The 24,038-nt window shown below is 63.2% G+C and overlaps 1 protein-coding gene across 2 annotated transcripts in view; it reads right to left on the reverse strand.

The window, feature by feature from the left end:
• Positions 1-24,038, reverse strand: part of TECPR1 (tectonin beta-propeller repeat containing 1) — a 29,719-nt gene that overhangs the window by 1,292 nt on the left and 4,389 nt on the right. For both annotated transcript variants that reach the window (XM_077140600.1, XM_077140601.1), the window contains exons 2-24: positions 23,618-23,850; positions 22,963-23,145; positions 22,580-22,702; positions 22,007-22,132; positions 20,563-20,737; positions 20,376-20,476; positions 18,659-18,760; positions 17,681-17,826; positions 14,089-14,567; positions 13,546-13,691; positions 12,769-12,924; positions 10,701-10,850; positions 10,459-10,616; positions 9,173-9,297; positions 8,116-8,209; positions 3,964-4,060; positions 3,643-3,722; positions 2,913-2,969; positions 2,289-2,469; positions 1,841-1,976; positions 1,168-1,260; positions 527-633; positions 244-363 (exon numbers count right to left, since the gene is read on the reverse strand). In XM_077140600.1, the coding sequence (XP_076996715.1) occupies positions 244-363; positions 527-633; positions 1,168-1,260; positions 1,841-1,976; positions 2,289-2,469; positions 2,913-2,969; positions 3,643-3,722; positions 3,964-4,060; positions 8,116-8,209; positions 9,173-9,297; positions 10,459-10,616; positions 10,701-10,850; positions 12,769-12,924; positions 13,546-13,691; positions 14,089-14,567; positions 17,681-17,826; positions 18,659-18,760; positions 20,376-20,476; positions 20,563-20,737; positions 22,007-22,132; positions 22,580-22,702; positions 22,963-23,145; positions 23,618-23,850 (3,368 nt within the window). The remainder of the gene's footprint in view (positions 1-243; positions 364-526; positions 634-1,167; positions 1,261-1,840; positions 1,977-2,288; positions 2,470-2,912; positions 2,970-3,642; positions 3,723-3,963; positions 4,061-8,115; positions 8,210-9,172; positions 9,298-10,458; positions 10,617-10,700; positions 10,851-12,768; positions 12,925-13,545; positions 13,692-14,088; positions 14,568-17,680; positions 17,827-18,658; positions 18,761-20,375; positions 20,477-20,562; positions 20,738-22,006; positions 22,133-22,579; positions 22,703-22,962; positions 23,146-23,617; positions 23,851-24,038) is intronic.

Below are 24,038 nucleotides of genomic sequence, written 5' to 3' on the forward strand. Positions count from 1 at the left end.
CCAGCAACCAGCTGGACATTCCAGCCACGGGGGCCCAGTGCTGCCCTCATCCTTGTGCTGCTGCAGGCCTGGGGTGCACGGTGGGGTTGTGAACCTCCAAATCAGGCCACGCACCCCTGGGTCAGAACATGCACCCCAGGCCAGAACATGCACCCCAGGCCAGGCCATGCACCCTCAGGCGAGGACATGCACCCCCGGGCCAGGCCATGCGCCCTGCGAGCTGCCCACCCCCGCCAAGCTCACCCCGATGCCGTAGTCCCAGCCCTGCCCTGTGGGCTCGTGCGGCTGCACGCCCGTGCGGTGGCACACCGTCCCCCGGCTCAGCCCGCGGCTCCCCTGCACCTTGTCAGCGATGACCCAGACCTGGAACACGGAGCCCCTGAGGCCTCTGGCCCGCAGCCTCTGGGGAAGGGACAAGGCAGGGACAGGGCAGGGACAGGGCAGGGACAGGGCAGGGCCGACCCCAGGGCTCCCTGAGCGCCCCTGGCCGCATGGAAGCAGCATCCCCCTCCCCGGGCACCCAGACCTGGTCCAGGGGCCCCACGGACACGCTGAGCACGTTGTTGGACACATGCTCCCAGCAGGAGCCCTGGGGGTAGCCGGGCGTGACCCCCTGGCGGTGCCACAGGTTCCCTGGGGGAGAGAAGCGGGCGTCGGGCCGGGGCGCCACCCCGTCGGGAGATCCCCAAAGCCCCTCTGCCTGCCCCGGCCCCTGGAGCCTCGCCCCGCAACTGAGCGCAGAGCACGGCTGAAGGAAACAACAAGGAACCAGAACTGGAGCCAAGACGGTGGGTTTCAGGCCCGGTTCCGCCTTTCCCTTCCCCTGAAATGCTACAGGACCTGGAAGGGGCCGGACCCGAGCGCGCTGCCCGGTGGCCCGGGGCCCGGCAGGCCACCCCGGGCTCAGCCCCGCCACCCACGGCCAGCACAGGCCCCGGGCAGGGCTCGACACCCGGGGCGGCTCGGTGCCCCCCGCCCTGCCTCGCACACCTCGGGCTGGCGGCCCTGGGGACCCGGTGGGGGTGCTCGTCCCGGCCCGGGCGCCCCTCGGCCGCAGCTGCGCCCCCTTCCCACTGCCGCCGCCCCCTGCCGGGAGGGGCCTGTCTGAGCAGGGGCTCGGGGTCCCCAGACCCTCCGGGGCCGCGGGGGCCGCGGGGCAGCACTTGCCATTTTCGTCCAGGGCGTACACCGACGTCTGCCCCACAGACACCTGCTTTAGTCTCTGCTTTGGTGGGGATGCGACGTGGTACCAGCTGTCACCTGCGAGCGGAGGCGTGGCTGCCGGGGCTGCCGTGGCGGCTGGGCCCCCGCTGAACCCACCCCTGCGTCGGGCGTCCCCCCGAATGAGGCCAGGGGACTCGGGGCACAGACACTACACGAAGGGGCCACCCCGCCGGCCCCGTCCGCGAGCCGCACGGGGTGTGGGGGGCGGCTCTGTCCATCTGCACGTCTGTCCGTCTGGTCCTGCCCGCTGACCCTGTGCTAAGCTGCCGGCCTGCCCGTCCCGCAGAGAACCACGAGGACACGTGTGACCAGGCGGTCCCCAAGGAGACAGGAGTGAGAACTGTGGAGGGCAGGTAGGGGAGCAGCGGGCACCCAGTGGGCAGGCCTGGCACCCACGGGGTTGTGGGGATGGCTCCATGCCAGGGAGGTGGCCATCCCCGCAGCACGTCCTGGCCTCCGCAGGTGACCCGGCACTTCCACGCCGGACCACTCACTCCCGCGGCTGTGGGCAGATCGGCTTCCAGACTCTGGAAACCCCCCACACAAGCAGGGCACTGGCAGCCTGGCCTCCCTCCCTGGGGGTGGGGCCTGCCCCCGGGGGTCAGGGGTCACTCACCGGCAGGCTGGAAGGGGGACACGGCGCCCCGGTAGAAGGCCGAGCCGTCCCTGGCCACAGCCCACACCTGGTGGCAGGCGCCCACGGAGACCGAGGTGAAGGGCTGGTCCGTGCCCACGTGCAGCCAGGAGGAGCCCTGGGGGCGCGAGGGAGTCCCGTGGGCTGTGGCCGGGCCAGCCAGGCCCCCCACCCAGCCTGGACCCACGCAGACCAGGTCACATGGCCCATCCAGGCCTCCAGGCTGCCGTGAGGGTGGGCGCCCGCAGTGGGTGGCGCAACCCAGGGCCGGCCTGGACCCTCAAGAAGTGGGAAAGTAAGAACCCTGCAGCCCCAAGGGTGCAGGGCCTAGAGGGTGCTGTGACAGGGCCCTGCAGGGTGACACCCCCTCGGGGGCCGAGCACGCAGCACCCACCACCCACAGAGCCGGGCGGGAGGAGGGGGCTCTCACCGCGGGGTTGAGCTCGGACACGCCCTGGCGGCACAGCACGTCCCCCTTGTCACTGATGGCCCAGACGGCCACACTGTGCCCGTCCCTGGGGGCCTCGGGGCTCTCCGGCATGATGGACACGTCCCTGAGGGGCAGGGGGGCCACCTCCAGCCAGGGCCCGCACGTCACCAGCTTGCACTTTCTGTTGAGGGGAGCGTCCCAGCGTCACCACGAGCCACCAGGGCTGTCTCCCTGCCCGCAAGGCCCCCCAGGCGGGGTCTTCCTACAGCCTACAGGGTGGTGGTCCAGGAGCAGCCAGATTCAGGGCTGGGGGAGGAGGGGACGCGGCGGCCACCTGGGCGAGGCCACCGGGCGGGCATGAGGGCCCCGAAAGGGCGGCAGCTTCTCCGTCCACCTGGCCCTGGGGCCCCCTGCCCTCCCCGCCCCCAGCCTGGCCTCCCTGCTGACAAGCGGCTCCTGCCAGTGACATTTCTTTTATTTGTTCTTGAAAACAAAGTCCTGGGAACAGGAGAGCGTTGGGCGCCCGCGGGCATTTCCTGGACTGACATTTACTGCTCCCTCGCAGCTCTTCTCCTGGGACCCAGGGAGCAGAATTCCCTCCTGACGGGCGGCTCCCGGTCTTACCTGGCCCAGCACCTTCTCCTGACAAAATCCTTCAGGGTTTTGTACCCGTGGTATGAGCTGTGAGAGCAAGGAGGTGAAATCAAGACACCCCCTAGAAGCTTCTGGAAGGCAACACTGTGCACTCGCATTCTTTCCGGCTTGGCCAACAGGGCGCTGAGCAGGACTGTTTGGGGGGCTCAGAGGGGCAACGGCACTCCAGGACGCACCAGGCGCCCTGCGTTGTCTGCAGGAGGGACAGGAGTTCTCCCTCAAGGGCACGGGTCCCAGAGGGCGGGGGCTCAGGGAACAGGGGACGACACCCCAAGCACAGCCTCATGCCCTGGGACCTGCCATCTCCTTCCAGCCTCTGGCTACCCAGCGTGTGGCCCCAACCTGCCCTCAAGGCTTCCGGCTGCTCCCCGAGGGCACCCCTCCCTCCTGAACCCCCAGAGTCCCCCCCCCCCCGTCCTAGGCTCCCCTCTTCTAGCCCTCCGCGGGCTGGGGCTGGCACAGCAGGGACACTCCCACTGAGGCCCAGCCTCGGAGGACAGGTGTGCGGCGGGCTCACCTGGCACAGGAGTCCCAGGTGCTGGCACCGCCCACACCCTGCAGCTGCTGCAAATCCTCAGGGCCGCGGGAGCCCAAGCTAAGCGGGGCAGGTGCGCCTGGGGCAGGTGGGCCCTGGGACAGGGGTGCCCGGGGCAGGTGGCGGGGTGCCTACGGCGGTGAGAGCCCGCAGTGAGGTGCTTACGCGGGGAAGTCGCTGGCGTACTGCCACCCCTCCTGGTCGGTGCCCCCGGGCACACTGAAATCCACGTACCAGTCAGAAACCTGGGGGGGGAGGGGAGTCAGTGCCGTGGACCAACCCCACCCCCCACATCCACTTCCCACCCACCCCCACCCCGCAATCGGAAATGCACACCCCAACCTGAGACCCATACTCCCTTCCCCCTCTCCCTGGCCCCAAAAATCAATGCTCCTTCCCTTCCCCCTCCGCCCCCTCCCCCGAAAACCACACCCTCCCCCGCTCCTGGCCCTGCCCACCCCTGCCCCGGCCCTCCACCCCACGCACCCAGGCCCACTGCAGGGAGGGCGGCTTGGCGCTGGCCTTGGTGCACTCCTGCAGCCCCGACGCGTCGCTCCACATGGGCCGGTCGGTGGGGAGGCCCCTGCCGGAGGATGCGGGCGTTAGGGCGAGCCGGGGGCATCCCCGGCGCTCCAGACCCCCCAACAGGCTCCCTTGGTTCTGGGCACATGGATGTGGGCTCTCCAAAGGCGCGAGGGGCCAACGGGGGCAGGGAGACCCTATGACAACGGTCCCCAAGCCCCCAGGAACCCTGCCCTGACCTCGGCCAGGCCCGTCCATGCCAGGGCTGGGTGCCGGGGGCGCTGGGAAGCCCACCCCTTCCCCCCTAGGTGCCACCTGGCCCTGCTTGGCCGTCACCGCCTGGCTCTGCCACACCCACGGGGACACTTGTCTCTGGGAACTCAGGGCAGGGGGGCTGCCGGGACCAGGAAGGTGAGAGGTGCACCTGCGAACACCTGTGTGGGCCCTGCACCCAGGCAGGGCGCAGGTGTTTGGGAGATGCCCTGGCCCTGTGTAGCTCAAACCCTCTGATTTACCGGGGTAAACAGGGAGACGCACAAATATTTACACATATCCCTTAAACTGTTCTTAGGACGGTAAAAAAAAAAAAACACAAAAACGAACTCCCTGTCCAAGGCAGGGGCGGCTCATGACAGCTGAGCTCCAGCCCTCGGCGGGATCCTGCTCCTGGCCGTTTCCCCGGCTCTCCGCCAGCACGGTGCCCCGGGGAAAAGGCCAGAAGGGGAGCAGCCCCCAGGAACCGGGGTCCCTGGCTTGGGTTGGTGGGATCGGAGGTGCTGGGGTGGTGTGGAGGCTTTATGGACCTCAGAAAAGTATGCTCTTAAAGTTATCCCGTCCTGTGGGTGTGACCCCCTTGCAGGTAGGGTCTTTGGTGAGGAGGATCTTAGGTGGAGATGTGACCCACTTCTTTCAGGGTGGGTCTTAATCCTCTCACTGGAGACCTTTCTAAAAGGATAAAAGAGAGAGAGAAAGACAACTCTGGAGAGGAGCGGGAGGCCACCAGACGCCGCCGTGTGCCCTGCCAGGTGGCAGGGAGAGAACCCCGAGCCTCCTGTCTTCAGGAAGAAGGCATCGTCCTCACAATGCCTTGATTTGGACATTTTTATCAGCTTGTAAGCTAATAAGTCCCCCTTGTAAAAGCCAGCCCATTCTATGGTATCTGCATTTCAGCAGCTTTAGCAAACGAAAACCGGTGTCATGCAGTCTGCTCTTCATATCACTTGGTATTTATTTCACTAATTTTGAAAACAATAAAAAAAGGAAATCAAGTGTGGTTCTACATTTAGCCACACAACAGCTAAAAAATGCAGTAAGAGGTTTCAGGGTGCCATTTGCAATAGAATGAAAAATAAGAGCTACTGTCTAGCAAAAGATGTCAAGACTCTCAGATAGACACTTATAGACCGTTATTAGGAGAAATTAAAGAAGCCCTAAATAAATGGAGGTAAAAGCTGGGTCATACTACAGAGATGTCTCTTCAACCCGAGTTGGGCCACAGCCCTACTGTCACCCTGTCGCGACCCCAACAGCTTCAGAGGGCTGTGACAAGCTGCCTCTAAAATTCAAAAATTCCAAACTACGTGACACTTCCAGACGCGAGGCCTGGCGCCGGCACAGGGGAGCAGCCTTTTCAAAAACCGGTGCTGGGTTGCTGGGTACTCAAAAACAAAACCCCACTGAATGAAGCTGCATCTGAGCTATAGTAGTTTTTTTGTTTGTTTGTTTGTTTGATTGTTCATGTCTTTTTTTTTCTTTTTCCTTTTCTTTTTTTTATTATTTTTATTTTTTTCTCTATATTAACATTCTATATCTTTTTCTGTTGTTTTGCTAGTTCTTTTCCTAAATCGATGCAAATGTACTAAGAAATGATGATCATGCATCTATGTGATGATGTTAAGAATTACTGATTGCATATGTAGAATGGAATGATTTCTAAATGTTGTGTTAATTTCTTTTTTTCTTTAATTAATAAAAAAAAAAAACCCTACCTCACATGATAGTTCCAGGGGGATTCTAGAACTAAATGAAGAAAGAAGCTTCTAGAATGGGGTTGGCAAACGAAGAACTGTCGGCCAGTTGCTCTGAGCCCACAAGCGAAGGGTTTTTTTTTTTTTTTTACGTTTTCAGAGCATTGAAAAAGTCAAAAGAAGAATGTTTCAAATTTCTTATAGCTTGAATTATAAGAAATTCACATTTCAGTGTCCATGAGTGAAGTCTTATTGGAACGCAACACGCCCATTCACGGACGCATCATTTGTCACAGGGGCAGAGTTGAGTCACGCAGGGACCAAAGGGGCAAAGATATTTGTTTTCTGGGTCTTAAGAGAAAACATTTGCTCTTCTAAAGATAGGAGAATCTTTTCATTACCTCGGGTTAACGACAGCTTTCTTACAAGGATTTTTACTGCGTCCTAACTTGATCTAAAGTGAAGGATTGATCCACTGGACCAACTGAAAATCAAGAGTGAAAATGGGCCAGCACCCAACAGGGGACACTTCCCCGCAAGTAACCCACAGAGGGCTCAGATCCTGACCACAAAGCTTCCAGACAAAGAAAAAGAGCTAATCCAACAGCAACAAAAAAGACCAACACTTGAACTGGCATTTGGCAAAGGGAGACCTCCAAGCACTCGGTGGCTGCACGGGCGCTCTCAGCCTCGCCAGTCACCAGGGAAATGGAAATGCAACCCCGGCGAGATACCACCAGGCACTCACGAGGACGTCAGCCACTTTGGAAAACTGACATCATAAGTAAAATTGAACACACGTCCCTGGGACCCAACACGTCCACTCCTGGGGCTCGTTCCCTACAACCCAAATGTCCGCCAAGGGTAGAATGGATCAATCCATTATGGCATCTTTGTCTAATATATTATCCGCCAAAATATAAAAACAAATGAATTGTGGCGATAGGCCGTAACAAAGGGGAGCCTCCCTGACACAGGAGCCAGGGACAAAAGTAGTTATTGGGTGATTCCACCCATTTGTTCAAAAACAACGAGCTCCAAGGGCCAGACTGGCCTGTGGGGACCCTGGAGGACGCCCCTGTGGGTTTTAAGCAGGAGGGTGACGGGGGCGATACTCAATCTGAGCACAACTCTGGGGGCTCGGGGAGGACACCAGTGGCTGTGACCCTGACGTGCGCCCTCCATTGTGGTTAGAAAGGGAGCCTGCGAGGATCGGGGGGTGTGTGTATGTGAGTGTGTGTGTGTGTGAGTGTGTGCATGAGTGTGTGTTGCCACCTTGGCAGAGGAACAAGGGCTCTGTGGGCTGATTCCCGGGGGACCTTCTCATCAGCCCTGGGGGTTCTCACAGTGCGGCCCCCAGACCAGCCGCATCAGCAGCTCCTGGGAACTTGCTGGAAATGCAGATTCCCGGAGCCCCGGATACTCTGGCTTCTGGGTTTTGATGCATTCCTAGGAGTAGGTCCAAGGACCGCTGGGCTCTTGCAATGGGTTTTAAAGGCTTAACCAATGGCCCCATTTATTCATTCTCTTAAAAACAAACAACAACAAACCGGGACAAGAGTGATGGAAACGACTTTCTACTCTGCGTGGACAGGGGGAAAAAACAAAAAAGGCACATACAGCCTAGAGTTTACCTCGGGTCCGCCCTCTCCCTCCCCCCAGAACATCCTGACTGCTTGGTCCAAAAGCCTCACATTTGGAGAACCATTTCGATGGAAGCGATGATAAACACAGTCACCTAAACTAAGCTCAAAAGACTTCTTTTAAAGCTCTAAGAAGTTAAGTAATCACCCGTCCAAAGCAAAAACAAGAGCAGGAGGACGACAAGCTCCAGCTCAGCGTGGGGGGGGTGGGGGGAGGGCATGGGAGGGGCGGGGGAGGGGGGCAACAACTGTGCCGACCCCGGAGTGGGGGTGGGGGGTGGGGGGTGGGGGGTGGGTGGGTGGAGGGGGGATGGACGCACTTCTGGCTTGTGCACTTCATGGAGGTGACGCCCCTGATACTAGCGCTTAGAAGACATTACGGCAGGATGAAGTCAGAGGGCCGCTGGCGGGTGGTGACAGCAGCGGGGTCAACGGCGCAGCGGGGGTGGGTGGGGGTGGGTGCTGGCCCCCGTGTCTGCAGAGGCGGCGGCCCCCGTGCCCCTCACCTGCTGCTGTAGCCTGTGACGGGGTTCCAGCGCTGGTTCTCGTAGACGTGGACGCACCGCACGTCTGACTGCGTGTAGGTGTTGCTGGCTGGGCCTGGGGGGAGGGGAGGGAAATGGGGGGTGGGCAGGGCTGGAGCCAGCAGCCGGGCAGGGGGCAGTGAACGGGCTGCTGAGCTCCTCTTGCGGGGGCCTGGGCCCAGACCAGGTTTCTTGCCCATGACTGTTGTGATGTCGCGCAACCTCCCTGAGAAGAACCTGCTGCGCAGTCAGCTTCCTGTCTACATCACCTGCAGCCCTCCTCCTTCCCTCTGCGATTCCATTTACTGGCACTGTTGAAGGCCTTGGGGCAGGTGTGAGGCCCACCCAGCTCCCTACTCATTAACAAAGGCACCTTGACGTCTTGCAGAGCCCTCCAACAGCCCCACTTCCCTCCTGAACAGGAAGCTGGTAAGACTGTGCAGATGCTCCCATGGCCCTAGTGGACCACAGCCTGATCAGAATTAGATGCTCCCTACGGTGAGGCATGTGGCCCGTGGCATGGAACCATTCTGTTTTGGTGCTTGAATTTACCTGTTTCCCAGGAGGGGAGTACAGGATCCCTGCCTCACAGAACCAGGGAGCCCCCAGCATTTCAGCAAGCTCTTGTCCCCTCAAGTTCAAACTGCCCCCCCCTAGCGAGGGGCCAGGGTTTGGGCCTGGCTTCAGGAGATCTGGGCCTCGTCTGTAAAATGAGGGCCTAGGGCCCTGGTAGCCTCCCTTGCTAGAACCCTCCAGGCCCTCAGCAGACGGGTGGGTGTGTGGGAGGGTCGGGCCGCACGTTGGAAGTGAGTCCTGGCCTCTCAGTGCTCTTTTCTCTCGGGCTGGCCTAGGGATGGCCTGCCGCCCTCTCACGTCCTCTGCCTTACGTTGCCAGCAGTGAAAGTCACCTGCCGGCCAGCTGCGAACCGTGTGTCAATACTGGGCTGCAGCTCGGGTCGGACAGGGAAGCAAGACAGGGATTAGGGGAGGGTGTGCTGGAAGGTTCTGGCCTGTGCTGGGGTGGGTGCCCGGCCCTCACCTTGGAAGCCACCGCCGCAGCCCCCTGTGTAGACCCAGGCCGTGTGGTCGTAGCCCAGGCCCCACACCACGCCGCGGCTGTTGGCCTCCACCACACGCAGGTGGCCGCCTATCTGCCACCAGAACCTGGACGCAAGCAGGAGAGCGGGGTCGGGGGATGCTCGCCATGGCCGGGCCCCCCACCCTCTGGTCCACTCGGCTTCCCATTCGGCATCAACCGAAGGTAAAGAGGGAACAGAAGCAGGGGCTGAGCCTGCAGGGGCCTGCACCCCCTGCTCCTGGCCCCTCCCCAAATGGGGGCTCAAGCCACCGAGTCCAGGTTTCAAACCGGTGGGTGGGGACGGGCTGGGTACAAAAGTGACGGGTGCAGCCAGGCTTGAATGTCACCGGGACCAGCTGGGGAGGCTAATCCCCTGAACGCGCCAGGTCTCCTGGGACACAACCTGGCCAGCAGGCTGAGGGTTTTGCCAAACAAGCTGGCCCGAGACACGCGGCTCCCTTGGGCGCAGGGCGCAGCCTGCCACGTGGGCCACCCTGCCGCTGTCACCGAGGTGGTCCGACTTGTCGGACTGGGCGCTGGGCATACAAGGCTGCAGAGAGGGCGGACAGGCGGGCACTGCCCTGTGCCCTCCTGCAGCGGGTGCCTATCTCCCCGGCCTGGCCGTCCACTGGTAACAGGGCAGGCTGAGGGCAGTGGCCCTCGGCTCCTTCCAGGTGGGGTAAAGGCTCTGGCTTGGCCCACCTGACGCCCCCCAAAGGTTTCCTGTTGGCCCATCTGGTCATCTGGCCACCCCGGGGCTCCCGCCGTCCTGGGCTTGTCTCCTACGCCCTCCTCCCGGGGTGCCCTCCCCCACACCTCCACCCAGTCATCCTGGCCTTTCACTGTTCCTGGAAGACCCCAGCAGGGACCCCACCCCAGAGCAGCCACCTCTGGCCAGCCTTCTGTCCTCCCTACTGTCCCTCTGTCCCCTGCCAGCTTTACTCCTCTCCAGGCATTTGCTACCGTGTCAAGGGAGCAGGGACAGTGACAGGTCTGTGACAGCCAGGCCTTGGGCCTCCAGCCTCTCCCAGGTGCCCTGGGGGCTCCCTGACCCCATCCCGAGAGTAACCAGTGGCAGGGCCTGGAGGTGTCACCAACCTGGCCAAGCTCGGCCTGGGCCCCTTGGCTGGGCCGTGACAAGCCAGGCCTGGTGGGGGGCTCTGGCCTTGGGGCCACCCCCTTCCGGAACCATAGCTGGGTGGGCTCCGGGCGGGGGGGGGTGCTGGCGGGGGGCACAGCCTACTCACAGCTGGTCACAGGGCAGCGCATGCTCGGGGGCCTCGAGGTCTGGGCAAGGCTCGCTCACAAAGACGTCTCCCTTGCAGGTGACCGACCAGAGGGCCTGCGGGGAGGGGCGGCCGTGGACCTTCCGGCTCTCGCAGCAGGACAGGCTGAGCAGGGCGAGCTGCCCGGAGAGACGGCGGGTCACAGCCGGGCCCGGGCTGGGAGCTCCGTGTGGGGTGTCCCCGCGGGCCCCACCTTCGCTCACCCAGTCGCTCATCTCCTGCTCGGTGGCGGCGGCCAGACGCACGGGCCACCTCTGCCGCGTCCTCTCGGGGGTGTACAGGGCGCAGGAAGGCCTGGCCTCGCTCAGCAGCGGAACCAGCGCTGTCACCTCGTTGAGGAACACGTGGATGTACTGTGCAGAGGGGGTGGGAAGCCGTCACCAGGACAGGGGGCCCCTCCTCCAGCAGCCCGTGCAGGTGCCCTGTGCACCACCCCTGCCACCGAACCCCGCGGCCTCCCCTGTGCACCCCACTCCCCCATGCCTCCCCTGTAGCCCTGCACCCCTTCCCCTGTGCACCCCACTGCCCCATGCCTCCCCTATAACCCTGCACCCCCTCCCCTGTGCACCCCACTCCCCCATGCCTCCCCTATAGCCCGGCACCCCCTCCCCTGTGCACCCCACTGCCCCATGCCTCCCCTATAACCCTGCACCCCCTCCCCTGTGCACCCCACTCCCCCATGCCTCCCCTATAGCCCTGCACCTCCTCCCCTGTGCACCCCACTCCCCCATGCCTCCCCTGTAGCCCTGCAGCCCCTCCCATGTGCACCCCACTCCCCCATGCCTCCCCTGTAGCCCTGCACCCCCTCCCCTGTGCACCCCACTCCCTCATGCCTCCCCTATAGCCCTGCACCCCCTCCCCTGTGCATCCCACTCCCTCACGCCTCCCCTATAGCCCTGCACCTCCTCCCCTGTGCACCCCACTGCCCCTTGCCTCCCCTGTAGCCCTGCAGCCCCTCCCCTGTGCACCCCACTGCCCCATGCCTCCCCTGTAGCCCTGCACCCCCTCCCCTGTGCACCCCACTGCCCCATGCCTCCCCTGTAGCCCTGCACCCCCTCCCCTGTGCACCCCACTCCCTCATGCCTCCCCTGTAGCCCTGCAGCCCCTCCCCTGTGCACCCCACTCCCCCATGCCTCCCCTATAGCCCTGCACCCCCTCCCCTGTGCACCCCACTGCCCCATGCCTCCCCTATAACCCTGCACCCCCTCCCCTGTGCACCCCACTCCCCCATGCCTCCCCTATAGCCCGGCACCCCCTCCCCTGTGCACCCCACTCCCCCATGCCTCCCCTATAGCCCTGCACCCCCTCCCCTGTGCACCCCACTCCCCCACGCCTCCCCTATAGCCCTGCACCCCCTCCCCTGTACACCCCACTCCCTCACGCCTCCCCTATAGCCCTGCACCCCCTCCCCTGTGCACCCCACTCCCTCACGCCTCCCCTATAGCCCTGCACCCCCTCCCCTGTGCACCCCACTCCCTCACGCCTCCCCTATAGCCCTGCACCTCCTCCCCTGTGCACCCCACTGCCCCATGCCTCCCCTGTAGCCCTGCACCTCCTCCCCTGTGCACCCCACTGCCCCATGCCTCCCCTGTAGCCCTGCAGCCCCTCCCCTGTGCACCCCACTCCCTCACGCCTCCCCTATAGCCCTGCACCTCCTCCCCTGTGCACCCCACTGCCCCATGCCTCCCCTGTAGCCCTGCACCCCCTCCCCTGTGCACCCCACTCCCTCACGCCTCCCCTATAGCCCTGCACCCCCTCCCCTGTGCACCCCACTCCCTCACGCCTCCCCTATAGCCCTGCACCCCCTCCCCTGTGCACCCCACTCCCTCACGCCTCCCCTATAGCCCTGCACCCCCTCCCCTGTGCACCCCACTGCCCCATGCCTCCCCTGTAGCCCTGCAGCCCCTCCCCTGTGCACCCCACTGCCCCATGCCTCCCTTGTAGCCCTGCACCTCCTCCCCTGTGCACCCCACTGCCCCATGCCTCCCCTGTAGCCCTGCAGCCCCTCCCCTGTGCACCCCACTCCCCCATGCCTCCCCTGTAGCCCTGCACCCCCTCCCCTGTGCACCCCACTCCCCCATGCCTCCCCTATAGCCCTGCATCCCCTCCCCTGTGCACCCCACTCCCTCACGCCTCCCCTATAGCCCTGCACCTCCTCCCCTGTGCACCCCACTCCCTCATGCCTCCCCTGTAGCCCTGCAGCCCCTCCCCTGTGCCCCTTAGAGCCCCCCATGTGTCCCCCTCTCAGTGCACCCATCCCAGCCCCCGCACCTTCTTCTCCGCGTGGACCACGTAGTAGATGAAGAGGACGCTGTCCCGCACCCCGTCGTGCCCCATGAACTGCTCCAGGGCCACGCGGACGTCCACCCACTTGTGGGGCTTCCAGTCGCACCACCACTGCAGGGCCCCCGTCTTCACCCACACCGACTGTGGGTGGGGCCGGGCAGCGTCACAGCAAGGCCCCCCAGCCCGGGTGCCACAGTCTCCTCGGTGCCCTCCCAGGGGTCGCCCCCGGGGACCCCTCCCGTGCTCAGCCTCTGCCCGCCCCAGCTTCCCGTGTTTCGGGGACAAGCGCTGCCCGCGGCCCTGGGAGGCGACACCCACCAGCTCAGGCAGCCCTGCCCAGCCTCCCGCAGTGGAGGCAGACCTGGGCCCTGGGCGAGGCTCCCGTCTCCCCACCCGGGCACCGCTGGGGGCCGGGCACGGATGTTTAAAGGGAAGGCTGGACCGTGTCGGCACAAGGGGGACCCATGCGGGGTGCCCCCGGCAGCAGAGGCCCACCTGGCTGGCCTGAGCCCGCCCAGCTCCCCTGCAGGGGACGGCGATCTCCAGGCCCCACCGTGCCCGCTGGGGACCCAGCGCATATTCCCTAGGGTGCGAGAATGAATGAATGACTGCGGGGCCTGGGAAGGATGATCTGTCATCTGTGCACAGAGAGGGGGACGCATGCATCTGTGTCCCCGGCCCCGCCTCGGGGCTGGCGAGCAGCAGGCAGGGAACGCCTGCTGCAAAGGGGCTGCAAAGGGGCTCCGGCGGTGCCCGGCCCACCTGCTCCACGGCCTGCTCGTAATGCCTGAAGCTCTCCAGCTCCCGCTTGGTCCTCTCCGTGAGCTGCTGGAAGATCTGCTTCCTCCAGGCGGTGGTCTGGGCCGGCGTGATGGACAGGGAGAGCGCCTGCACGGGGGGCGAGAGGCCTGCGGGGGACCCGGGCCTCAGGGACCATCCACAGCTCCCGGCACCCCATCCGCGGGCAGCACCCAGGCAGCCAGCAGGAGGCCGAGGCCTTTTTTAAAAAATCAGCCCTTTCCTGCTAAGAAGCTGCGAGCCCACCCCCTGCAACGTTCACCCCAACGGGGGCTGCACCCAAATTCAGCCTAGAAGACACCCACCAAAGCCAGGACAGGGGCAGGCAGGGGAAGGGGCCAGGGGCTTGGGGGGTGGTCCCGGCAGGGGTGGGTCTGCTGGGAGCCGTGGGACTCGCCCCCGCGCCCCAGCCCTCCTGCTGGGGTGGGTGCTGGCGCTCCAGGGACCCCCGCGGCCGCCCGGCCCCCTCTGGGGTCCCCAGCCAGCCTGGCCCGCAGCCCCACTCACCCGGCTGCAGGGAGAACCACTTGGGGACCATGTGCGCCTCCACGGCGCAGGCCCCTCCCGACACCCAGGCCCACAGTGGGTGCTCGTCGGGGTCCTCCAGGCCCAGCGGCAGAAGCTCTGAGGAGGGCAGACCGGCCGTGTCAGGAGGGTTGGTGGCCGCGGGGCCGGATGCTCTCCCGGGCTCCTGCAGGTCGATATTGGTCCAGGGCAGCTCGGCAGGCGGGGAGGCTGGGCCGGGCTGGGGTGCGCAGGCCTGGGCTGCCTCCCCCGTGCCCTGGGCCGGGCTGGCACACCCCTCTGTCCGGTCTGCCACCGTGCCTGGCCCCGGGAGCAGGGCCAAGCCCCCCAGGCCAGGCAGAGGCTCTCTGGGGAGAGGCTGCTCAGCTCCAGGTCTGTCCATCTCTAAGGGGGCGTCGGTGTCGCTGGGGGCAGAGGACTCTCCGCTGCCCCTCACCTCATCACCAAAAAAGCAGCCGGCACTGGGGACAGAACAGGGTGGCCTATTAGTCCCTGGTGTGAAACGCACAGGGACCAATGAAGGGTGGCCCCAAGATGCTCCCCACAGACTGGGACTCGGGCAAGCCCGCCCTCTGAGCGCCCGTGTCCTTTTCTGCAGAACCTAACACACTAGTGCCTGCTTTCCAGGAGATGAACTCCTATGCATCCAACAAAACCCCACACCATGCCACTCTGTTGATCCCACCACATTTACACGTCTGGGGTGGAGAGCTGGCATCAGGAAGTTGTCTGATGTTGCTTACTGTGGCAAAATAAAGGGAGCATCATATTTATCACCATAAGCATTTTAAAGCGGACAGTTCAGTTGTAAGTACATTCATAATGTGCAACCAATCGGATCCAGAACTTTTTCATGGTCCCAAATGGAAACCCTGTACCCACCAGCAGTCACACCCCATTCCCCACTCCCCCCGCCTCAGCTCCTGGAAACCACAATGTACTTTCTGCCTCAATACCTGCTCTGGACATTTCATATAAACGGACTCATACAATATGTGCTCTTTGGTGTCTGGCTTCCATCACTCAGCATGATGTTTTCAAAGTTCACCTATGCATGCCATGGGTCCAAACTTCATTCCTTTTTACTGCTGACTAATATCCCCGCATACAGACAGACTGCAGTTTGTGTATCCATCATCCGTCATGGACACTTGCGTTGTTTCCACTTTTACCTACTGCGAATACTATGAATTTGCATGTCATTTGTGTGAACAACTGTTTTCAGTTCTTTGGGGTTATTATCTGCCTAGGAGTGGAACTGCCAGGTCGCATGGCAGTTCTTGTGACCTTAACTTCTTGAGGAACTGCCACAATGGTTGCCATAGTTGGCTGCGCAAGGGTTCCAATTTCTCCCAGTCCTTGCCAACACTTATAACTGTCTATCTGATTGTAGCTGCTCTGCTGAATGTGAAGTGGTATCTCATTGTGGTTTTGATTTGCATTTCCCTAAAGACAAAGGACTTTGAGCATCTTTTCAGGCACTTGCTGACCAACTGGTATTCCTTCTTTGGATATGTCCATTCAAGTCCTTGACCCATTCTTTCTGTTTGTTTATCTGCCATTCTTTATTATCTCTTTTTTTTTTTCAAGCAAAACCCTGACACTTGTGAATATAAAACCATAGCTGCCATCCCATCTTCCCTTCTGTCTATCCCAGGATCCAATTCCTGGTGTCCCCACTACCACCACCCCCCCCCCCACCTGCCCCTGGACAATTCTCAAGGTGACTGTGGGAAAGTCCATAAGCAGAACTAGACGGGAAGGCTTTCCTGGGGTAAATCTCATTCCCAAATATTTCACCATCAAGGCCATTTTGCCTGAAACACCCAAAGAATTTCAATTCCAACGGTTAGATTTCTAGGGGAGGTGGGCATCCGGGTGCCAGCGTAAAAGGGACCCGGCTGTGGAGGTGGGTGCCTCAGGCTTTCCCGTCCTGTGGCCATCCAACACACAGGTCAGTTCCCCACGTCAGTCCGCAGTACCGCATTTTATATCCCTGCTGCCGTCCAGTTGTTTGGTCGAAGAACTGGCCTGATTGTCACTGTGAGGACATTTTGTGGGCTTAAATCATCAATAAGCTGACTGCATCTATGGCTGATTATGGCCACGTTCAGCTGAGGAGATCGTCGTCAACAATGAGTGAAGTCTCACGCAATTAGCTGAAGTCTTTAAAAGGAGAAGTGATGATTTCAAACAGTCAGAAGAGACAATTTCCATCTCTGCCTTGGCCAGTGGGCTTCTCCTGGGGAATCCACTGAAAACCCTCATCCGGGCTCCTGGCTTGTAGCCTTCCCTGTGGAATTTGGACTTGCCCATCTCCACAGCCACATGACAAATTCTTATATGAATCTCATAATATTTACAGGGATCTCTGCTGATTCTGTTTCCTCAGAGACTCCGAACCAGTACAATTTCCTAGGACGCTTCTGAGCCCAGGAGGAAGGTTGTCAAGGCTGTTTACTCCTGGTTCCAGAACTCTGTTCTTACATCTCCAATGGAGGTTTCCTGTGGGACAAGGGCGGATTCCACCCTTGGCCATTCGTACACAAGACTGTTTATCTTTCTGAGGTTGAGCGGCAACAGTTCTTTACATTCTAGATACCAGACCCTTATCAGATAGATGATTCGCAAATATATTTGCTCATTCTTTGAGTTTTCTTTTCACACTTGATAATGTCCTTCGATGCACAAAAGTTTTAAATTTTGATAAAGTACAACTTGATTGCTTTTCCTTTTGCTGTCATATCTAAGAATCCATCGCCAAATTGGAGGCCCTGAAGATTGGACATCTGTATTTCTTTATAGTTCTCAGCTGTCCAAAGTTCCGATGGGCTGTCCCAGGAGGACTCGCCGCGTGGGCAGGCCCTGCCCGGGGGCTGGCACTCAGCACATCCCTGACGCCTCCTCCTCCCCGGCCCCCTGAGTGACTCTCTGTGATGACCAGGGGTAACCACCAAATCGGGGAGCAAAGGGGAGTGGAGAGGGGTGATGGGGCTCAGGCTAAAGGGGAGCGTGGCCTCCCGCGTGCTCTCGTTCTGTGTCACCATGGCCGGGCAGGTAAGGCCTCCCCTGACTCCTACTTTAGAGTCTGGACCAGTGGCTCCCCGGGTGGGGGCCCAGAGCTGGGAGCACGTGAGCAATGCAGCTTCTCCGCCTGGGCCCAGACCCGGCGAAACAGAAACTGTGGGATGGGGCCAGACATCTACATCTGAAAGTGCCTCTTTGAGACCCTCTACTTCTTCCCTGCTTGCCTCTGACGGGAGCCTCAGTGCCCAGCCCCTAAGCAGCCCCCTTCCCCCCAGGCTGGACCTTGGCACCTGGGCCACCCTGCTGGGGGACAGCCAGGCCTTGGCCCCTCGTGTCCGGGGTCACCCCCACCCCTGTGGCCGGCATCCACAGGGGTCCCCTGGGCCGCCCCCAGTGAGGCGGGGGTGCAGGGCCCAGGTGGGGTGGGGGTGGGGGCCCTGACCTGCAGGCAGAGGTTCAGGGCAGGAGGGGGACCCGCAGGCCGGGGCTGCTTCTCCCGCAGGGCCCAGGCCGCCCCCCCAGCCCACCGTCCCCCACCCAGGGTCACCTGAGGAGGCTGGACAAGCTGCCTGAGTGCGAGCCGTCACCCTCGCGGCCGGCGACCACGGCCTTCCACGCCTTCCCGCTGAGCTCGAGGGGGGTGACGCCCTGGCGGAAGTACACAGCCCGGTCCTCGCCGCCCACGGCCCAGACCTGGACACAGCGGAGGGGGGGGTGCTGGGAGGGGGGGCCCTCTCCGCGGGGTGGGGGGCGGGGCGGGCAACACTGCCTTCTGCGGGCCCATCTGGGGGAAGTGGCAACAGTGTCCCCCCACGTGGCGGGGTGCCAAACGCAGGGGGCGCCCGGAGAGGATGAGGGAGGGTGCCGGCCTCAGGCAGTCCCAGGCTCTGGGGTGGCAGGGCCCAGAGCAGGTGCCGAGTGACGCCAACCCTCAAGGGAACCCAGAGTGGGGTGCCTCGCCGTTTTGGAGACGTGAAACTGCCCCCTTTACTAAAACCCCACTTTCCCTGGAAACCTCTGCTGTCGGGGCTGGGGGAGGGGCGGGCCGAGGACAGGTCTGCAGTCCCCTCGCTCGGTCCCCGGCACCCCAGCAGCACCTGACCCGCCTGGGCTTCTGCTTGCCCGGGTGGCCCGGTGGCTGGGAGGAGGGTGTGGGGGCAGGGAGGCCAGTGCCAGCCCTGGGGGAGGGCGGGCAGCATGTTGCACAGAGCCCGGGGGCAGGTGTCCCCCCACCCCCATCCCAGGCTGCACACCGAGTCTTAACGGCACCCTACCCTCCCCGTGCTCAAGGAGGGGCTGCCCCGGGCGAGCTGCTGAGACCCCAACTCGGGGTTTGGCCACCATCCCATCCCTGTCCCCAGGACGCCTGTCCCACCTGCCACCCCAGGACGCCTGTCCCACCTGCCACCCCAGGCCTGCTTGCTGCCACTGTCCTGAGGGCGGCTGCGAAGCTGACAGTGGGGAGGGGGTCTCCGGGCCTAGCCCTCACCGGCCGCAGCCACCGGCACCCGAGTCCTGTGCCCACCTGGTCCTTCAGCCCCACGTCCACCATCAGCATGTCCCCCACCATCTCCACCCAGCTGGTGCCGCTGGGGTTGTGAGAGCTGACGCCTCTTCGGAACCACACCTGGGAAAGTCCGAGAGAGAGACCTCCTGGGGGGACCCCTGAGGAGAAAACTGTTTCCTCTAAGGCTCGGGAACGAGAGCCCGGCGATTCGGTTCTCTTGTCCATGCCACAGGGCACCCCACAGACTGCCAAGGGAGGATGACATGGAGCGCCCCACCCCTCGGGCGCAGGGGTCACCTGCCCTCGGCCACATCAGCCCTGGCAGCTTCCAGGTCCTTCTCTGACTGAAGACTTTCCCACTCCAGGACAGAAGTGGCCGCCCGCATCTCCTAGGAACTTCTCCCCCCAGCTCACCGACCCTCCTGGCACCTCTGGGTGGGAAGCAGGTGGGTCTCGATGCTGGTTCCCAGCGGGTGACAACAAGGGCGAGAGAGGCGGGGGTGCTCCGGGGGGAGCGGCTGGATTGGGACAGGTGGTTCCTGCCCTCTGGGACCCCGTCTGGGACACGCCACCCACAGCCTGGAGCTCTCTGCACTTGGAAGGTGGGTGCCGTGCTCCCCGGGCCTCCCACTTGAAGCTGGGACAGGCTGTTGGTTTCACCGAATCACGCTGGCCTTTATGAAAAATAATGGCCTTGCTGATGATATTTAGGAAATTTATTCCCCTCAACTTACCATTAGGATAAATAACATAAAGTTGGGGTCTAGTGTTAGGCTTAAAGAGGCTGTTTCATCAAGTGCTGACTTTTTTCATGCCAACTTTTAAAAATCCACCCAATTAGACCACAATGTCCTCAGGCCCACCTATGGTCTGGGGATTTACTGAATTACAGTTCAGACTCCGTCTCTCCCAGCCCCTTCCCGGGACCATCCGGTTTAGGAAGAAAGACAGGCCACACACACACACACACACACACACACACACACACACACACACACACACACACACACACACACACACACACACACACACACACACACACACACACACACACACACACACACACACACATCCTCAGCTCTCAGAGTCACTTGGGGATCACAGGCTGTTAAAACTCACCTGTTCTAATCAGAATCCCTGAGGCCAAGGCAGGGGAAGCCCAAACCCCGTTTTTGTAAAAAACGCCTGAAATGTCCACAATCAAATTTTTTGCTCACTTAATCCAAAGGGGGCAGCAGGCTGCTCTAAGAGGGGCTTGGAGGCCATGGCCCCTGGGAAGTGGGGTGCCTGGGGACTTCTGTAGGGGTGGGGGTGGGGGACAATCCCATCTGCCTTGCCTCAGGTCGGTGATGGCCTGAGTCTCCAGGCCCGTCAGCAACAGAGACAGAGTCGGACATGGGGGGGCCCCTCCCCCTGGATGCCAAGGAACACCCTTGACCATGGTTAGAGAGAAGCCGCGCAGGACGCTGCAATCAGCCTCCTTTGTTGTGACTTGCCTCTGACAAAATAAAAACGGCAAGCACAGGGGCAAGGGGGGACAGCTCATTGAGGGTTCCAGCCAGTTGGCTCCCGAGGAGCTGAAGTGCTCCGGCCCACTGGGTGGCACCTACAGGGATCACATTTTGGGGACAATGGGGAGGGGCGTGGCTGCGGAGGGCTCTAGAGGGTTCACACCCCACGTGCAAGAACAGCCCAGAACCCGGTCTCCCGGAGCCGGCCCGAGGGCCCGTCTTACTTTTCTGTCCTTAGTGACTGCCCAGGCCACGTGGACGCCCACGGAGACGTGCATGATTGCCAGTTCCGGTGAGGGAGGCTCCACCACGGCCCAGGAACTTCCTAGCGGGCCCAGGGGAAGGTGCAGAGGGCTGATGAGTGGACACCTGGCCCTCACCGCCCCCCCACCCCACCCCTGAGCTGCCCACCTTTGGGGTTGTTCCTGTCGATCCCCTCGCGAACCAGGGCCTGCCCCTCCCAGAGGGTGACCCACAGGAGATCGCAGGGCCCGCAGCTGATCTGCACCGCCTCCCCCGGGGTGGCCACCAGGGACCACGACGAGCCCTCGGGGTTGGGGTGGCTGACGTCCTCTCTGTACCACACCTGCAAGGGAGAGAAAGCCACAGCCGAGGTGCTGGGGGGTGGGGGACAGCATTTACCCCAGCACGCCCACCCGGGGTAAGCGTGGGGTTTCTCGGGGCAGCGGGACCTGCGTGTCCTCACCACCCAGGTCTCACCAGACCGCAGCGCCGACGGGACCACCGTGGCGGGAGTTCGGTGACCCTGGGGCCCGGCCGTGCTGGGGCCCCGAGGACAGCCTCACTCCAGCGCCCCCCGCGAAGCTCCTCCCGGGAGGAGGCCCCTGTCCATACCAGTTTGCAAACGCCCCCTTTTCTCCTTCAGCTGCGGAGCCAGCACAACCCCAGGGCACCGACGCCGGAGGACCCCGCGCTCCTTTGACCGAGGGGCGGGGCCAGGACTGGGCACGCCCCTTCGCGGCCACGCCCCCCGCCGGCCCGGCCCGGGACGCCTCCCTCCTGCCCCCTGGTGGTTTGGGGGCCCTCCCGGCGCATAGGCTCCCTCCCCCGCCACAGCTTTCGGGGTCACCGGAGCGGCCCGGGGCGGGCTGGCGGTAAACCCCTCCGTCCCTGCGTCCAGGCGGGCGCGGGCTCTGCTGACCCCACCCCCACCCCCAGCAGGGCTCAGGGGGGTCACCGTGCCCCTGGGCCGGGCCTGCGGTGACAGCCCCAAAGCCATGCCGCGGGCTGGGGGCAATTTGGGGTGAAGTTACAGAATAACCAGGAAGGGGGATGGGGAGGGGGCACACGGGCCTTCGGGGGGCTGGCTGCTTTTACCCTTTGCTTAGTTCACAAATTGAGGAGAGAAGACTCTATTTTCTCAGCGTCAGTCCAGCCACCCCTCCACCCAGCCACACACCCACCTGTCTCCCCCTTCTCCCAGGGAACCGGCTGGGCGGGACCCACCAGGTATTGAGGAGATAATAAGGACAGCTTCTGGGAGGGGGGTGGGGGGCGGGCTGCTGGGGGGAGGCGCAATGGAGTGGAGGTGGGGGTGAGATCAGTGCTGGGGGGGGGTCTGTGAGGAGGGATGAGCCAGGCCCACTTGAGGTGGGGGATCAGGGGCCTCTTGGGGGTCCACAGGACAGGAGGATTCTCGGGGTCGTGGCTTGCCTTCCTCCCAGGATGGGGACTGTGGGTGGGGGGCCGCCTGCTCAGGGAAGGCCCAACACCAGGGCAGGAGGCAGGGGGAGGGCTGGGGGCGGGCTGGGGGCCGCTCTCCTGCTCCCCCACCCCAGTAAGGACCACACCTGGGGCTGCTGCTGGCCCACCCAGCCTTGCTCAGCCGCCGCACCTTTCCCTGCAGGGACACAGCCCACACCGAGAGCCGGCCCACAGGCGCGTCTGTGACCTCCCAGCCCCCCACCGAGAGATCGCTGAAGGGGTCAGGCGGCTGCGTGGGGGGGTCCTCAGAAGGGATCTGAAAGGAGGAGGTAAGGAACGGTCAGTATGGGGGGGGGATCCCCAGGCAGGTGAGCCCCACTGTTCCCTCACCTCCGGGGCCCAGAGGCAGATGAGGCCTGGGGACCCCTGAGCCCTTCCTCTCCTTCAGGAGTCCAGGCCTCCTGTCTTTAAGTTTGGGGGGTTCTCTGGGTCGCAGGAACAACACAAAGGCCAGGCGTGGCCCTGCAGGGAGGAGCGGGGAAAGAAGTGGACAGACAGAAGCAGCTTCCAGGGTGGGGGGCAGGCCTGAGGCCCAGGTCAGGGCACGTTCTGGACTGTTCCAGGGCTGCAGGCTGGCCGGCTCCCGGGTGGTCCTCCCTGGGGCGCCTGGTGTCCCAGCAGCACTCTTGTGCACAGGTGGGAAGGGGCTGCGAGTCCCACCCAGGAGGGCAAATCCCCTGTCCCCTGCCCAGGGCTCAGACACCTTGGCCCAAGCGTCCCGGGCCTTGTATCTCCGGTACCGGACCCACTTGCGCCGCCGCACGCAGGAATTCCACCTCTTGTCTCTGGTGTACGTGGCAGGGAAGTCGATGGCATAGGTCCACCCCTGGGTGCCAAGGGGGGCTCGGTCAGGCTCTGGGGCAGGAATTTGAGGAGCCGGGGCAGGGTTGGGGTGGGCATGGAGAGAGGGAGGGAGGAAGGAAGGAAGGAAGGAGGGGGCACCTGGCTGGGCTACAGCATGCAGTGAGCGGGGGTGGAGTGGGGTGGGCAGGATTAGGGGAGCAGGAACGGGGTGGGTTGGGCCTGAGCTGCAGCCCCCCACCCCCACCCCATGGGGGAGCCACGGTTGGTGTCGAGTTTACCTACCCCTTTCTCGGTGGGTTCCCCTCCGAAATTCTCATCCACATACCAATCGGACTCCCACTCCCAGTATGGCGAGGGCAGCGCCACGCCGTCCAGCGGCCGGGGCTGGAGCCCACTCACGTCGCTCCACGGCCAGCGGTCACTGGGCAGCAGCTTCTCACAGAAGCCGCCCACAGGGTTCCAGCGCTGGGGGGGCGGGGTGCGGGGTGCGGGGGCTTAGGCCTGCGGCGGGTCCCGAGGCGGCCACCACCCAGAGGGGTCCGCTGAGCAGACAAGCAGATGGACAAGGGACGGGGCCCCTTCTGGGCCAGCGCCCTGCCTGGCAGCTCCCCCCCAACCCCCGCACAGCTGCAGGGACCCCAGGGTCAGGGCTGAGAGCCCTGCACAGTGCCCTGGGGTGGGGGCACGCAGGGAGGCTGTGCGGGGACATGGCCCTGCCCTGCTCTACTGGAAGTCCCCCAGAGCCGGTCCCCATGTGCACCTGGGACCTGCCTGCTCCGGAAAGGACCCACCGCGGGGCTGGGGCCCAAAGACCCGGGACGCATCGCCCCTGCGATCCCGGGTCTGCTGTGGGAAGCGAGTGCGGGAAGGCGGGCGGGGCCGCGTGGTGTCTCTGCCTGCTCCGGCCAGCGACCCTCGGGGCGCCCCCCAGGCCTACCTGGTTCTCGTAGGCCTCCTCCCGCAGCCGGATGGGGACGTCGCCGGCTGCCACGCGCAGGTACACCTGGTTGTCGCAGGCTATGGCCCAGCAGCACTGCCCCGCGGCGCTGACCCGCTTGAAGTCGAGGGGTGCGTCCCTGCACAGCTCCCAGCAGCGCCCGGCAGCCGCCAGCGTGTGCACTCGGCCCAGGAGGTCCACGGCCCACAGCGCCGAGGCGGGCATGGCGGGAGCTGGGGGGCAGAGGCCAGCATCTCGTGCCAGCTCCCAGCTGAATCGCCAGCCCCGTGGCCAAGCCCCCCACAGACTGCAAGGCCGAGGGCCAGGGAGGGGGTTGGGTGGACACGGGGCGGATTCAAGGCAGGCCCAGGTCCCCTGCAGAGGGAACCTTGTATTGTTCTGCTCTCTTTTTTTCTCTTTT

Source organism: Tamandua tetradactyla, chromosome 23 (assembly GCF_023851605.1).
Source record: "Tamandua tetradactyla isolate mTamTet1 chromosome 23, mTamTet1.pri, whole genome shotgun sequence".
NCBI classification, from domain to species: domain Eukaryota; kingdom Metazoa; phylum Chordata; class Mammalia; order Pilosa; family Myrmecophagidae; genus Tamandua; species Tamandua tetradactyla.